The sequence below is a fragment of the Arvicola amphibius genome, chromosome 3 (assembly GCF_903992535.2).
Source record: "Arvicola amphibius chromosome 3, mArvAmp1.2, whole genome shotgun sequence".
Taxonomy (NCBI): domain Eukaryota; kingdom Metazoa; phylum Chordata; class Mammalia; order Rodentia; family Cricetidae; genus Arvicola; species Arvicola amphibius.
The window spans coordinates 173,137,242-173,154,840 of record NC_052049.1 but is presented as its reverse complement, the minus strand read 5'-3'; the positions used below and the strand labels follow the sequence as shown (position 1 = coordinate 173,154,840).

General features: G+C 39.4%; 1 protein-coding gene across 2 annotated transcripts in view; it reads right to left on the bottom strand.

Moving 5' to 3' along the window:
- The window catches only part of Dcaf1 (DDB1 and CUL4 associated factor 1), a 66,006-nt gene that overhangs the window by 29,946 nt on the left and 18,461 nt on the right, over positions 1 to 17,599 (bottom strand). For both annotated transcript variants that reach the window (XM_038321688.1, XM_038321689.1), the window contains exons 9-12: positions 14,539 to 14,697; positions 12,843 to 13,022; positions 11,325 to 11,534; positions 4,001 to 4,170 (exon numbers count right to left, since the gene is read on the bottom strand). In XM_038321688.1, the coding sequence (XP_038177616.1) occupies positions 4,001 to 4,170; positions 11,325 to 11,534; positions 12,843 to 13,022; positions 14,539 to 14,697 (719 nt within the window). The remainder of the gene's footprint in view (positions 1 to 4,000; positions 4,171 to 11,324; positions 11,535 to 12,842; positions 13,023 to 14,538; positions 14,698 to 17,599) is intronic.

Here is a 17,599-nt window from a genome sequence, read left to right as displayed (position 1 = left end):
ATTTAAAATGTTCTAAAATACTCATTTTTAAAAAATATTTAAGAATGAGAATATACTGAACACTAAAAAATAATATGGAAATGAGATATGATTATAATTACATTTACTTATTCGTGTGTGTCATAGTGTGTGTAGTCAGAAGACAACTTGGATTTCTCCTTCTATCATGTTGGTCCCAGAGATCAAACATAGGTCACAAGGCTTGGAGGCAATTTCTTTTCCTACTGAGCCATCTCCCTTGCCCAAAACAGGTTTTGGGTTTTTTTTTTGTTTTTGTTTTTCTTTTGTTTTTGTTTTTTAAGATTTCAAGTCAGGTAATGGTGAAACATGCCTTTAATCCCAGAACTCAGGAAACAGATACAGGCAGATCTCTGGGTTCAATGCCAGCCTGGTCTACAGAATGAGTTCCAGGACAGGCAGGGCTGCACAAAGAAACCCTGCCTCAGGAGATGGATGGATGGATGGATGGATGGATGGATGGATGGATGGATGGATGGATGGATGGATGGATAGATAGTTAGACAGACAGACAGACAGACAGACAGATGATAGACAGATTGATAGATGATGGATGGATACATGGATGGATAGATAGATAGATAGATAGATAGATAGATAGAAAGATAGATAGATAGATGAAGCAAGCATGGAAGCAAGCAAAAGGTCCAATGTCTCTGCATTCCCGATTTGGTGCTGGAGTCCTGGGTTATTCCTAGAGACCTGCAGGTCTTCAGTGTATGTTGGCATCCTTAGGAAGTAGATTCTGAGAGGAGCAAAGGAATGCCAAAGCAACAAGATACATATTAAAGCCAGGAATGGTGGGGCACACTTTTAATCCCAGCACTCATAAAGCAGTGGCAGAAACATCTCTGTTAGTTTGAAGTAAGCCTGGTCTATATACATGGTGAGTTCCAGAACAGCAAAATCCTGTCTCAGAAAAGAAAAGAGGTACAAACTAGTGTTTTTATATAGGCTAAGAATTTATTATCCAAAATCCTCTGGACCAAAACCACTTCTAATGACAGTGCTCTTCCAATTTTAAAGTACTTAGAGGGAATCTATCAGTTGACAATCACTAATCTAAAAATTTTAAATCTAAAATACTCCAAAATCAATTATGGCCAACTACCCTGTAACCAGTGACAATCATTAAAAAAAAAAAATTCTACAGGAAAGGCAAGTACCTATAAAACATATATAACTTAGGGCTTTTCATGACAATGAGAGACATCTGCTCCTGGGAGCACCAGTTACTTCAAGAGGAAGATGGGCATCGAAGAGGCTCCTTATGGAGTTTGATAGCTGATAGCCATTTGGGCAAGAGACTGCTCTTGCCTGGACTGCTGCATAAACTGGACACAGAGAACCCACATAGAGAGGACTGCTGAACTTGCCTAAAGGTAAGATGGTCTTTCAGGGTTCCTGATTTATAAAAGAGTCTGTGAAACATTCTGCAGGACACAGCAGAAAGTGACTGAACTGTCTTTGAAATTTCCTGCTTCATGGAAGTCTGCTGGATACTATGGGACTGTAGGCTGAAGATGGATGCCCCAACGGTACAGAGGAACTTTGGGTGACTGTCCAGGTAGCAAGATGTCTCAGTGATTTCTAGAGTTTTGTAAGTTGCTTACTTCTCATTTACTTAGGTAATATTATATCCTTCTGGAGTCTTTAATGGAGTTGAAGAATAAATATAGTTATTTTCCTTTGTTATGATAAAAGATAAAATAGATATAAATATTGTAACTGTAATTCTTACTTGATAACTGTTTTGTTATATGTAATTTTACTATGTTAAAGTGAAAGCCTTTTCTTTCTTGTTTAAACAGAAAAAGGGGAAATGATGTAAGTGTGTCTTCTATCTATCTGATGATTTCATTGGTTAATAAAGAAACTGCTTGGCTGATACATCAGAACATAGGTGGGTGGAGTAGATAGAACAGAATGCTGGGAAGAGGGAAGTGAGGCAGATGCCATGATTCTCCTCTCTGAGCCAGTCGCCATGAAGCCAGCCACCAGGTCAGACATGCTGAATCTTTCCTGGTAAGACACCACTTTGTGGTGTTACACAGATTATTCTATATGGGTTAGTCAAGATGTGAATAAGAGGCTGGAACTAATGGGCCAGGCAGTGTTTAAAAGAATATAGTTTGCCGGGTGGTGGTGGCTCAAACCTTTAATTCCAGTACTCTGGAGGCAGAGGCAGGCAGATCTCTGAGTTCGAGGACAGCCTGGTCTACAAGAGCTAGTTTTAGGACAGGCTCTAGAAACTACAGGGAAACCCTGTCTCGAAAACACCAAAAAAAAAAAAAAAAGAATATAGTTTGTGTGCTGTTATTTTGGGTGTAAAGCTAGTCATGCGGGAGCAGAGCGGGACGAAAAGCAGGCCTGCCCACAGCTCCTCTCTACAGAATAAAATTACATGAAAGAGAAAATGCAGGATACAAAGCTTAAAATCTGAAAGTACCAAACATTTACAAGAAGGTGAAAAACTATCAAGATCACTTTACAATCTGGCAACATTTACTAAAGGTGAAAATGAAGATATACTATATCATGGGTTCTAAATACCACAGCCTCATGAGACATCAAAAGATATTAATGTAAAAAGAAAAAGAAACAGTGTCAGACCCAGTTGTAGGGACACATGCCTATGATTCCCAGCATTGGGAGCAGATAAGCAAGGCTGAAGCAGAGAGTTCAAAAAGAGCCTGGACCTAATTCTTTAAGAGAGAGAGGGAGAGAGAGAAAAGAAAATGAAGAAGGGATGGATGAGGAAGGGATGGAGGGAACGAGAGAAAAGAGAGAAGAGAACAAATTCCCACAAGTTGTTACTCGATTCCAAATATTCACCTTACCACATATGTATCCCCATACAAGTAATTAAGTAAATAAATACTTTTTTTTTTTTTTTGGTTTTTCGAGACAGGGTTTCTCTGCAGCTTTAGAGCCTGTCCTGGAGCTAGCTCTTGTAGACCAGGCTGGTCTTGAACTCACAGAGATCCGCCTGCCTCTGCCTCCCGAGTGCTGGGATTAAAGGCGTGCGCCACCACGGCCCGGCTGTAAATAAATACTTTTAAAGCCAAAATCACACCTTTGAGGCCATAGAGACAGATCAGCAGCAGATAGTCACTTGCTATCAAGCCTGACTCACAGTATTATCCCTGGGACTCACATGACGAAAGGAGAGAATCAATACCTGTATGCTGTCTCTAACTAACACACACACACACACACACACACACACACACACACAGAGAGAGAGAGAGAGAGAGAGAGAGAGAGAGAGAGAGAGAGAGAGAGAGAGAGATTTTTTGAAAACTCACATTGTTGGGCATCATAGCACACACCTTTTATTCCCATCACTCAGGAAGCAGAGGCAGACGGACCTCACTGAGTTCCAGGCCAGGCAGGGCTGCACAGTGAGATTCTGTCTCAAAATATAAAATAATAAAATGAGAAGGCTGGAAGATAGACCAGGAGATAAAAGCACTGGTTGATCTTTCAGAAGACACGGGTTAAATTCCCAGCACCTACAAGGCATTTCACAACTGTCTTGACTCAAAATTCCAGGGGATTTGATGCCCTCTTCTGCTCAAGATCCTGTATGTGAGATACATAAGCTCACACAACCACATACACACATAAAAAGAAAAGGCGGTAAGGTACAAAAAATTAAATAATAAAAATCATACTTGGAGGGGCTGTTACTTTTGTTTTGTTTTTTTTGTGGGGGAGGGTTTCTCTGTGTAGCCCTAGCTGTGCTGGAACTCACTCTGTACAGTAGGCTGGCCTGGAACTCAGAGATCTGCCTGCCTCTGTCTGCCAAGTGATGGAAACAAAGACATGCACCACCACCACACAACAACAACAACAACAACAAACACTTTCATACTTAACCTACTTCTTTCAGAGTCTAGTTTAAAACTTCACCTTAACAAAAGCTTGTTAAACATGTATTATGTAAATACTGAACTTCATGCGAAATTTCTAGTCCCACCTTGCGTAATAGGTCTTCCAATTGCAGGCAATGGAAATAAGCTGTAGCAAGAGCTGCACACACGAAAGCTTAAGGAAGACTTCAGCAGGTTCCCAATACAGCTGAGCTGGGCCATATTCTATCAAAAACTCCATCATTTCCACAATCTGCTCATGAGTGTATGAGCACGCCTATAAAGAGAGGTATGCATTATAATACAAAATTGCATCATCTATCTGCTACTTTCTCAGTGTTTGCCCAAAGATTTTAATAAAAGCTTTCAATTTCCACAATTCCTGAGTCACCAGTCCATATGTAAAACAATACTACATTACATAATGCTTAGTACTTTGTGATGGCACATATATTTAAAAAAAAAAGTTGATTTGTGCATACTTAAGAAAGCTGAGAAAGTAGCACCAAGAAACAGGTATCTCTTCAACTTGCAATTTTTGAAACATGCAGACATTCATCTTGATCTGAAACCGATCAAATAAGTTCCAAAATGACAGAGAGCTAGAGTTATGGATACATCTTTCCCAAACAAAATTCTGCAGTTTTCACAAAAGCAAGCAGTTTTACTCATACTTGAGTCCCTTTAGTTTTAGCGTGCCAGAATAGCAGTGACTTATAAGTGGGAACAAAAAGGTCTTTGAAATTCATCTATTACCTCCACTTTTAATTGTTCTGCTTTCATATAGGGAAGGTAAAATGCAAAACTATACGTCCTACAGACATGACACTAGTCTCAGATGTGATTTCAAACCTGGAACTGCTGCAAGTTGTATTAATTTTTTTAAATATTTACTTATTTATTATGTATACAATATTCTGTCTGTGTGTATGCCTGCAGGCCAGAAGAGGGCACCAGACCTCATTACAGATGGTTGTGAGCCACCATATGGTTGTGCTGGGAATTGAACTCAGGACCTTTGGAAGAGCAGGCAATGCTCTTAACCTCTGAGCCATCTCTCCAGCCCCAAGTTGTATTAATTTTTAAGACTGTGTCCTGGGTCAGGATGTAGTTAAGTTTTACAGCACTAATCTGACACGTATGAGACCCTGTTTTTGATTCCCCAACAAAGAAACAAGAAATAAAAGAATAGAAACTGGCTATGGTGGTACATTTAGAAGGCACTCAGAAATGGCCCAGTGCGTAAAAGGCGTAAATAGTTCTCTGAGTTCTAGGTCAGCCTGGTTTACTAACAGAGACCTTGTGGTAGTCATTCTTGGTTGTCAACTTAACTGCATCTGGAATTAACAAAAATCCAATCAGCCTAGCAAACCTATGAGAGATTTTATTTTTTCTTCATTAAAACATTTAAGTGGGAAGAACCACTTTTAATACAGATCTTTTAAAGTTGGAAGATACACCTTTAGTTCAGTCAGGATGATAAGATCCACCTTTAATCTAGGCCACACTTTCTGCCAGCAGCCTATATAAAGAACATGGAAAAAGGAAGCTTTTGCTCTTTGCCTGCTAGATCTTGCTCTCTCTGGCCAAGACCATTCCTTATTAGCATTATAGCCTACTTCTTCAGGAATCTGTCATATACTGAAGACCACCTGAGACATCCAACTTCATGGACTACTGGAATTTTGGAAATTATGTTGGTATACAGACATTGTTGGATGAGCTGGACCAGACTGTTAAGCCAGTCTAATAAGTTTGTGTGTGTGTGTGTGTGTGTGTGTGTGTGAGAGAGAGAGAGAGAGAGAGAGAGAGAGAGAGAGAGAGAGAGAGAGAGAGAGTTCATTCTATAAATTCTATTCTTCCTGAGAACCCTGATCAAAGATTTTGGTACCAGAAGTGGTTCTAGAGCAACAGAAGTAAAATGATGTGGGTTTTTTGTTGTTTTGTTTGGGTTTTAGTTTTCCGAAGACAGGATTTCCCTTGTATATCCCTTGCTATCTTGGAACTCAATAGACCAGACTAGCCTAGAGCAAAGCAATCCATCTGCCTATGCTTCCTGAGTGCTAGGATTATAGGTGTGCACCACCACCACCCAGCCAAGGATGATTTTTTAAGGATCTGGAAGAGGCTTTCCAATTTGCCATTGCCTACTGTTATTGTAGCCCCTCCAGTTACTGAAGCCTCTCTTAGAAGCTTGGAGAGTATTAAAACCCCAGTGTGACCTAGTTTACAAACTTAAGGAGACAAATGCATTTAATTATTCACCTATCCTGAGAAGCAATGGATTTGGTGACTCTACATAAAACTGTTGAAGTTGGGCAGTGGTGGGACATGTCTTTAGTTCTAATATTCAGGAAGCAGAGGCAAGCAGATCTCTGTGAGTTCAAGGCTAGCCTGGTTTCCAGAGCAAGTTCCAGAACAGCCAGGACAACACAAAGAAGACAAAAACAAAAACAAGACTTTTGACAGTGTGTGGAAAAATAAGAAAAATGATGATAAAAGCTGGTTGTTCCTAGCATCTCTGGATAAACTGGCAAAGGATAAGAATAAGCTCTATGACAACAGTAACTAACTTCTAGCATGAAAGAATACAGTGAAGGACAGCAATATGATGAAACTGACCAGCTCCAGATGTACACACTAAAGGTTTCTAGTGTGCCCTGGAAGGAAATCTCTCCAGCAGCCACAAAGCTTAAGTTTGGAAAGTCAAACAAAAGCACTTATTATTTGACTGGCTGAATTACAAAGAGAATTAATTCCCAGAAAATTAATATAGAAGGACCCTACTGAAGCTGAAAACTTTGAACCCTCAGATGATTCTCAAGAGTTTATCTCACCTGAGGGAGCAGTCTCTCCACCCTCAACAGATATACTCCCACCCACTGAAATACTTGCCTTTTCCTACTTTAACTAAGGAAATCAACACTTTGTTACCTGCTAAACCAGCACTGACTTACCCTGAAGATGCCAGTACTGATGTCCCTCAGAGCCCACCAATAGTTGCTTCTAGACCTATAACCAGACTAAAAGCTAAGCAAGCTCATAGATTGGAGACAGAAAGTATATAGTCCATGAGGAAGCACACTACACTACTAAAGAGCTCAATGAGTTTGCTAATTCATTCAAGTAGAAGTCTGGGGAGTATGTGTGTAAATAGATTTTAAAGTTGTGGAATGAACATAATACTAGACTGGGCTGAGTTTATTTGTAAGGGTCCACTGGGTAGAGTCTAGGTTTGATATGGAAAGTTCAAAGTTTAAAAGGGTGACAAAATGCCGGGCAGTGGTGAAGCACGCCTTTGATCTCAGCACCAACAAGGCAGAAGCAGGCAAAGCTTTGTGAGTTCAAGGCCGGCCTGATCTACAAAGCTAGTTCCAGGACAGCCACAGTCACACAAAGAAACCCTGTATTAAAAAAACAAAAACAAAACAATCGAACAAAAGATAACAAAAGTATATTTAAATGGTTGGCTGAAGCATCAGTCCAATGATAGCCTATCAAAAAGGAGTTGGTGATGCCTGATATCCCTTGGCTTAGTGACTATGAAGTGTAAGATTCCCCTCTGTATGCTGTAAATACCATTGGTTAATAGAGAGACTGGTTTGGCCTGATAGGGTAGATAGGCGGGGAAAACCAAACTGAATGCTGGGAGAAAGGAGACAGGTCAGAGAGAAGCCATATAGTCCTGCCAGAGACAGATGCTGGGAACTTTACCGGATAAGTGACAGCCACGTGGAGATACACAGATTAATGGAGATGGGTTAAATTAATATGTAAGAATTAGCCAATAAGTAGCTAGAGCTAATGGGCTATGCAGTGATTTAAATAATACAGTTTCTGTGTGGTTATTTCTAGTATGAGCTGCCAGACAGTAGGGAAACAAACTAACAGCCTCATAACAACAAACTGGCACCAACGTGGCTAACTAAACCACTTAAAATCTGAGAAAGCTTAAAAAGGAATCCTAGACACAAGAGAACAGAGTAAGCAGCAACTCCTTTAAGAGAGTTTAAGACCTTTTAAGGTCTTCCTGATTCAGCAGTAGCAGAAAAAAGCTGTGACATTTTGAAATGCCAGCTTTCTGGGTCATGCTGCCAGTGCGACCTCTGGCTCTTTCAGGAGGCTAAGCATTTAAATGAGGTTTGTGAACAGTTCTACAACTTGCCTAATGGCAATATAAACTGGCTGTGTGCCTAAAAATAGGGCTGTGAGCAAGGCTCTCAGAGGCAGCAAACAGCTCCACGATGCTGGACTGGGCGGCGCAAGGAAGCAGTGCAGTATTTCCCCTAGCAATGGCGCCGCTAAAGTTTGTAAGAAGCATTTTAAGAAGCACTTCTGGTCAGAAAGTAATTACAGATACACAATAAAGACAGATTCAGATTAAAAAAAAAAAAAGACCACTAAATGAACCACATTGTTGGATAAATGTATGTAGGCTTGGGAGAGAAAAGAAAAAGAAAAAAGAAGTAAATGTTTTTTTTTTTTAAAAAAAGGTAAAGACTTTAAAGAGACAGAGTATAGACAGTTGTAGATTAAAAGGAGTATAAAGATAATAAATATTAAAAAATAATAGAGTAAAAAATAATAAGCAGAGAGTCTGGATTATGTATATTATTGTATTTTCTACGAACTTTTTGACTGTGAAGGAGCTAAGTACAGAGAGACATTTCATTGAATGGGCTGCTAAGCAAAACCAACATATATTCTTTAAAGGTATCTTGATTTCAAAATTTGAGTCGAAGGATATGTTGCTTTGGTAAAGAGGTTGTTCTTCTGTTTCCACAGAGGATGAGAACCTGTGGATCTCTTCCAGACTAATGTGGTTTGATGTACTAAGACACCCCAAAAGGTTGCCATGAACACCCCCAAAAATTACTTTGGCCAACAAAAAGCAGTAGGTAGTTTGGAGACAATTATGCCCATATCCCCAAATAGTGTCTATAAATGTTTGTTTACATTTAAAGGGGGATATGCTACAGAAATTTGCATTGGTATGGATTTTGGTTTACTGATACAAATTTAAGTTCGGTTTTGTTATATGTATGTTTCTGTTTGATTAAGGTATTGTGTATGCAGCTCATTTAAAAATATAATGTATAATTAAGAAATATAGGTTAATAAATAATCATCTATAATGGTCAAGCTTGTAGTCATGTTAGTTAGATTTTCTAGAGGGACATATATGTATTTCAGATGGATAGGCATTCTTCAAACTTTTCAAGGACTACAGAATATGGCATTTAAAATGTTTTAAGCATTTAGAACTTTTCATGACAATGAGACACATCAGTTCCTAGCAGCACCAATTACTTCAAGAGGAAGATAGGCACTGAAGAGACTCCTTATGGAGTTTATTGGCCATCTGGGCAGGAGACAGCTCTTGCTTGTACTGCTTGATGAACTGGACATGCAGGACCCACAGAGAAATGACTGCTGAACTTGCCTAAAGGTGAGATGGTCCTTTGGGGTTCCTACTTCATGAAAGAGTCTGCCAGACATTCTGTAGTACACAGAAGAAAGTGATTGACAAACTGCCAATACAGACGGAACTGTCTTTAAAATTTCCCGCTTCAAGGAAAAGTCTGCTGGATACTATGGGCCCATAGGCTAAAGATGGATGCCCCAACAGTACAGAAGAACTTTGAGTGACTGTCCAGGCAGCAGAATGTCTCTATCATTTCTAGAGTTTTGGAAGTTACTTACAATGCACTTCCTGTTTACTTAGGTAATATTATACCCTTCTGGAGTCTCTGATGGAGTTGAAGAATAAATGGTTATACTTATAGTTTTCCTTAGATATGATAAAATATATAAAGTAGATAAATATTGTAACTGTAATTCTTTTTTTTTTAAATTTATTTATTATGTATACAATGTTCTGTCTGCACGTATACCTACATGCCAGAAGAGGGCACCAGATCTCATAGATGGTTGTGAGCCACCATGTGGTTGCTGGGAATTGAACTCAGGACCTCTGGAAGAGCAGCCAGTGCTCTTAACCTCTGAGCCATCTCTCCAGCCCCCTGTAACTGTAATTCTTGCTTGATACCTGTTTTTTTTATATGTAAGTTTACTATGTTAAAGTTAAAACCTTCCTTTTCATTAAAACAGAAAAGGGGAGGTGATGTGGGATTCCCCTCTGTATGCTGCAAATACCACTGGTCAATAAAGAAACTGGTTTAGCCTGATAGGGTAGATAGGCGTAGATAAACTGAATGCTGGGAGAAAGGAGACAGGTCAGAGAGAAGCCATATAGCCCTGCCAGAGACAGATGCTGGGAACGTTACCGGTAAGCCACAGCCACATGGAGATACACAGATTAATGGAGATGGGTTAAATTAATATATAAGAGTTAGCTAAGCCGGGCGGTGGTGGCGCACGCCTTTAATCCCAGCACTCGGGAGGCAGAGGCAGGTGGATCTCTGTGAGTTCGAGGCCAGCCTGGTCTACAAGAGCTAGTTCCAGGAGAGGCTCCAAAGCCACAGAGAAACCCTGTCTCGAAAAATCAAAAAAAATAAAAAATAAAAAATGAAAGAGTTAGCTAATGGGCGAAAAAGTGATTTAAATAACACAGTTTCTGTGAGATTATCTTGGGGCTGAGCAGCCGGGAACCAACAAGTGGCCTCCTCCAACATATGAAGAGATTTAAAGGCTCAAGAAAATTGCAATGCTAGAGTAGATACACTGTCTAAAATCTAATCCTCCATATTGGAGGGCCCAGAAGATATGCTCTTCACTAAGAGATGCAAAATGGTGGGGGCACCACTCCATTTGCAGAGCTCTGCTGTCACTCTTTCCCTTGTGCCAGACCTTAGGGCTGGAGATGCTGTTACTCAGCTGGATGAATTAAATGCAGGTTAAATTGAGCCTCAAAGTAGCAGGGGCCAGGTGGCAGCACTAAAATGCCAAAAGTAAGGTGATTATAGTTATCATAATGGGCAACAAAGACAAAGCAATGTCCATAATGGCCTAACCTGTAACAGGCAGCAAAGGAAAACTGGTTTTTATGGTGGCATGACTCATATGGACCTTTGGTACTGGCTAATCATTCATGGTGTTTCCAGGCATTTAAAACAGAAGTCTACCATATGTCTCATCTGTATAAGCAGAAAATTTCTCAAATAGATAAAAACTACAATTATATTGTAGCAAAAGAGAATCTTTGTCCACAAACCAATTTCCAGACATTAGCCAGTAAGCAGCATTCTTCAGTAGTCTCTGCATCAGCTCCTGCCTTCAGGTTCCTACCATTTGAGTTCCTGCCCTGACTTCCTTTGATGATGAACAGTGATATGAACCTATGAACCCTAAGCCAATAAAACTCTTTCCTCCCAAAGTTGTGTTGGTCATGCTTTTTCATCATAGCAATAATTAACTCTAAAACATCATGCCTCAAAAATAAATTAAATAAATAAATGACTATTCTCTTACCTTGTATGGAGGTTGAGGGTGAACAAGAATACCACCCTCAGTCCTCTGCAGTGACTGCTTGACTTGTTCCAATTTAATGGCCAGGTGAGCCTCAAAATACTTGCGCAGAGCCATGCAGGTGTGTTTGCCTGTTTGGCGGCTAGCAAATATTTCATCATCACTCAAAAGTGCACCCTGGTCTTCCAAATTTAAAATCTCCAAAGTACTGATCTATTAGTAAACAGGAGTAAGATTGCAAAGTAGATGGGGAAAGAGCACACAGAAGAGAAAAGTAAAAAGATAAAAAAGATTTTGGTAAATGTTTACATTCAACAATACTGACAAGTATATCCATATATACAACATGCTAACAGTCATATGAAAGAAAAATGGGAGCTTCTAATCATATTAAAATATATAGAGAAGATGCAATATGGTAGTATATTCTTATACTACAACACTTGAGAGACTGAGGCATGAAAATACTAAGTTCCAAAGAAAATTCAAAGCTAACTTGAACTACAGAGAAATTGCCTTAAAATTTTTAAAAAAGGGAGGTTGGAGAGATGGCTCAGTGGTTAAGAACACTGGCTAATCTTCCAGAGGAGCTGGGTTCAATTCCCAGCACCACATGGCAGCTCACAACTGTCTGTGACTTCAGTTCCAGGGGATCCAACACCCTCACACAGACATGAATGCAAACAAAACACAAACGCACATAAAATAAAATCTTTTAAAAAATTAACAAGAAAAGGAAAACAAAGATATACTAGTCTAAAGTTGTTGCCATTGGTCAAAATTAACCAGTTGTAGTGTGTGGTAACCCACAATTGCAATCCAGCTCCCAGCACTTGAGAAGCAGAGCCAGAAAAATCAATAGAAGTTCAATGTCAGCATGGTTACAAAAGGAGTTCCAAACAAGGCTACATAGGGAGACCTTTTCTCACAAAAGCAAAAAAAGATAAGAAAAAAATTAAGGTGATCACAGCAAAATTACTACAAAATTACTGGGTAAATACATACATACATAAAGGCTACAATGGCATAGTAAACTCCAACCACCAGAGACAAGAGAACAGGGCTGGGTGCAGCAGTTCAATAGTATAGTAAAATATGTATGGCACCTTGGGTTCAATCCTCAGCACCAAAAAAAAAAAAAAAAAAAAAAAAAAAAAAAAAAAAAAAAAAAAAAAAACCCACAAAACAAAACAAACCAGAAAAAAAAGAGAAAAGACAGAAAGAAAAAACTCATATATAAAAAATATATATACCACCAAAGCCCAAAATGCCCATCAGAAATACACCCAACTAGGTGCAATGATACCTTTGATTCCGGCACTGAGAAATAAGAAACAGGAGAGATGGTAGTTCAAAGTCCTTCTTGGCTATACAGCAAGTTAAGGCCAGATTGGGCTACATGAAACCTTGATCCAAACAACCAAAAGGAAATTTTCTGTCTTCTACATGATGCCTTTCAGGATAGCAGAAACAAAGAGGACACCCCTATAGCTAACTGAAGAGCTAGTGGAAGAACCTCACCAAGTTCACCAGGCGACGAAGACCATCATAACGGTCAAAGAGCTCCAAGACAGCCCGAAACGAGAAGCAAATTGAGAAAAACATTGTAGCATGGCAGCATCCTGAAGCATGAGAACATTCCATTAACCACAGGGTATAATTCACCACATCAGATAGAACATTGTGGGGATGCATGCAAACCTGCAAAAAAAACAAAAAACAAAAAAAGTAAATAAATAAATAAATAAAATCTATTTTTTAACATTTGGAGCAAAGGTTTGTTTAAAAGGGATGAAAAATTCAACTGTGTAGGTAGAGATGTTTATAGAAAACAGTGATCATTCTAAGTCAGGTCTAGAACATAATCCATTCCAAACCAGAAAACTACCTAAATTAATTAAGTAAACCTATATTTACCAAGAGCCAAAAAAATATCATTTAAAGCTTCTAAATGACTCAGAGCATAAAGTATTAACATCTTGCTTAACAATTATGAAGACACAGAAGTTAAGGACTGTTTTTTTGTTGTTGTTGTTTTTGTTTTGTTTTCTTTTTAAATAGTCTCACTCTGTAGCCCTAGCTGGCCTGGAACTCACTACATAGACCAGAATGGCCTCAAACTCACAGAGATCCACCTGCCTCTGTCTCCCAAGTACAAGAATCAAAGTCATGTGCCACCATGCCCAGCAAAGACATTCTTATAAATGTCTGAGCCTACTGATGAACCTGAGTTCATCATATGTAGTATCTGCTGCTCCACTGATTCATACAGGTCTATACCGTCTATGAATTAAACAACAAATTATAAAACATCCCCAAGGTTTGCTTGGTACTTTTTTCTATATTTTAGCCATAATTAGCTTTGTGCATATAAATAGTTTAATATTCACAAAACGTAAAATTTTAATTATTACAGTATTCTTAATAAATGAACAAAGACAAAGACAACAGTCAAGACAATCACCAGCTTAACTTAAAAAAATCAACCAGAGCCGGGTGGTGGTGGCACATGCCTTCAATTCCAGCACTCAAAAAGCAGAGGCAGGCGGATCTCTGTAAGTTCGAGGCCAGTCTGGTCTACAAGAGCTAGTTCCAGGACAGCTAGGACTATTACACAGAAAAACCCTGTCTCAAAAAAAAAAAAAAGTACAATACACAATATGAGAAAAATGATCCTTGTATAGAAACGGTAAGCCACCTCCTAGAGATACCCTGAGAAACCATCACTTTCCAAATGTACAACCCACTCACTTTTAAAAACGATCACTAACATGAAAGACTTAATGGAAAAACAATACTCAAACTAAGAATGAGAACAGCTGAAATTAGTTTACTATCTCCATCACAAATTATTTAACATACATAAAGCATCACCTGTTTATATAATAAACTGACTTTAAAATATAATACAATTCTACTGAGACACAAATGAAAAGTGCCTGGCTACTAATCATAACGCCATAGAAATCAAAAAAGCAAATAAAGCTTGTGGAACATCTGTCCTGCACTTTCTCAGTAGAGTTAAAATTTTCTAAATAATTTTACATTTTAGGATGGTTTATGAAGATATACATTCACATTCCTCAAGTCTTTCATAAGAATTTCATTTTTTCAACTATTCCTTTCTTCTTATCTAAACATTCATCTGTGAATGTGCTGCTTTAAAGAGATGGTCCCCATCAAACACATTCTCATCACCTGAATGGACTAGACTTACTCTTTCCATAGCATCCTGGTTGTAGGACAGGTAATACAAGCACATGGATACACCAGTTGCAGCCATAGAAGGACGAGGAATTTCCAGTAATTTCTGTACTCCACCATGTGCAACAAATTCTGTGGCAAATTTGTTATGGAGCAGGAGAGATGCTAGGTGCTAAACAGTAAGGACACATGTTACAGTAGAATAACCAAAAACATCACAAATGTCTTAGCATAATATTAGCTTCTATAGAGTCATAAGTACAAAACCACCATCTCAAAAAAAAAAAAAAAAAAAAAAAAAAAAAAAAAACCTAGAGTAGAGAGAAAGGAGAAGGGAAAAAGGAAAGATGGGAGAAAGAAAACAGAAAGGAGGCCAGGTCAGGCAGTGGTGGCGCATGCCTTTAATCCCAGAATTAGAGAGGCAGAGACAGGTGGATCTCTGTGAGGCAAGCATGGTCTACAGAGCAAGTTCCAGGACAGCCAAGGCTACAAAGAGAAACCCTGTCTCGAAAAAAAGAAAAAAGAAAAAAAGAAAAAGGAAGAAAAGAAGGGAAAGAAAAAGAACGGCTTAAAATTCTACAGCATCCCCCTTTTCCTTCCTAACACAGAAAGGTATTCAACTTTCCAGGACCCATGGGAGTAGGGAGGCAGGGTAGGAATAGAACTGGGTACCGGCTAAACATGAGCTATACCAGTGAGCTATATCCTCTGCAACAGGTTAAAAACATGAAATGGGCTATCTGCAGTATTCTTGTTACTGCCCACCCTTGTAGGATATGAAATAAATAAACCTGTTTTCTTTTTCTAACAAAAAAAAAACAAACCTCTACTTCTTCTTTTGCCAAGATGTAAGGGGATGGTGCCCAGCGGTGGTGGTGCACGCCTTTAATCCCAGCACTCGGGAGGCAAAGGCAGGCAGATTTCTGTGAGTTCGAGGCCAGCCTGGTCTATAAGAGCTAGTTCCAGGACAGGCTCCAAAGCTACAGAGAAACCCTGTCTTGAAATAAAGATGTGAGGAGATGAAAAGACCAGCTATACATTTCTGCTACCAAGGAGCTGTTTTGCCTTCCCTACATGATGGACTGATTATATTTTATTCCTTCAAACTGTAAGCCAAAATAAGCCCTTCTCCCACTAAACAAAGAAAACAAAAACAAACAAAAAGTAAGACACACGAAGCAGGGCATGCCTGTAATCTTAGCACCTTAGGAGGCTAAGACAGGAGAACCACAACTTCAAGTCCAAGAGGTTGTGAGACCATGTCTCAAAACAGAAAGTTAAAAGAGCTGGTAGCATTTTCAAGGCCCTAAATTCCTAGTACCCACAAACACAAAGGGTGAAAATAATAAACCTGGCTGAAAGCAATGGCACAATTTTACAATCATTTTTTCATGTTTCCTGAGTAGACTTTTGCTAACCTTGACAATTTAATTCTTCATATATAATCAGCTCAGTGTTCTAATTCAAGTTCAGTCACTGATTTTTATGAAGTCCAGAAATTTTTCTTTTACTTTTATTTTCAATATAACCCCAAACAATTAAAAAAAAACTTTCTGAGACAAGGTTTCACTCTGTATCCCAAGCTGGTCTCCACCTCTCAAGTGCTGGCATTACAGAATCCCAAAGAAGAACCTTAAGCAAAGAATCAAAAGTGGCAGAGTTTTGTTGTTGTTATTGTTGTTCTGCTGTATCAGAATGCATTTTTAAAAATTAAATCTTTGGCCAAGCTGTGGTGGCACATGCTTTTAATCCCAGCCCTCAGGAGGCAGAGGCAGGTGATCTCTGAGTTTGAGTCCAGTCTGGTCTACAGAGCAAGTTCCAGGACAGTCAGTTACACAAAGAAACCCTGTCTCAAAATTAAACATTTTATTAGATTTATTTATTCTATGAGTAGCTATGGCGTTACATGTGGAGGTCAGAGAACAACTTGACTTGCAAGAATTGGTTTTCTCCTTCCACCATGTGGTTTCCCGAGATCAAACTCTGGTCATCAGGCTTGGCCCTAACTTGCTGAGCCATCTCACTGGCCCTAGATAGGGCATCCTACTAGCCTTGAACCAACCGCCTCCTCACAGCTGGGGTTACAATAATGCAGCACAACACCCAGTTAAAATTCTAATGTTTAAGTTTTGTTAATTTGCTGCTCAATTCCTACTAGTCTCCCAGGGTGGAATGACCTGCACAATTTTAAGGACAAAGTGTCCAACAAAAGTGGGATGTTCTTCATATTTCTGAACCCAGGAGCCTCAAAGACAGGGCCTCAGGAGGTCTAGAGCTCCCCCTCCTGTTTCCACAACAGACAATACAAGTTTGCAATTACATACTTGAAGAGATAAAAGTCAATGGCACCACCATTAACAGGTATCCATCTACCCCATTCAGAAGTTCTCAACACCTAGAGCTCAACTAACCCTTACTAAAACTCAATTCCTTTCCTTCATTATCCTTTGTTTGTCATAAAGACCTCTACTATTCTTCCCCCCAGTTCTTCCCTCAAGAAGCAGCTAAACTAGATATCCATTCCCAGTAACTCATGCCACATGGATGGTTTTCTCATAATGCCGCTACCAGACCATGATAATTCGCCATCACAAAAGGTGGTAAAACAGAATAAACAGGCTTAATGTGTGTCAAGAAACCTAGCTTTACTTGAGTCCCCACCACCTACAAACGCTCTTCACCTCACCCTGTCAGCAGTCTGTTTTCTTTCTATTTTGATAGTCTGGGCTTGGAACTCGCTCTGTAGACCAGGCTGGCCTCAAACTCAGAGATTTGCCAGCCTCTGCCTCCTGAGTGCTGAGATTAAGGGTGTGCGCCACCATAACCAGCCACAATTGTCTTTTAACCCGTTTTGTATCTATCAGAATGTTCCTTTCTGTTCTTTCTCTTACATAACTTGAATCATCCTTTAGAATAAAATGATACACCAGGATTTCTTTGTGTGTGTCAGGCGGGGGGGGGGGGAAGGGGGGGTGTATGTAAGATAGTATGTGGGTGCCCAGGAGAACAACAGATATCCTGGAACTGGAGTTACAAGCAGTTATGAGTTGCCAAATAGGGGTTCTGAAAACCAA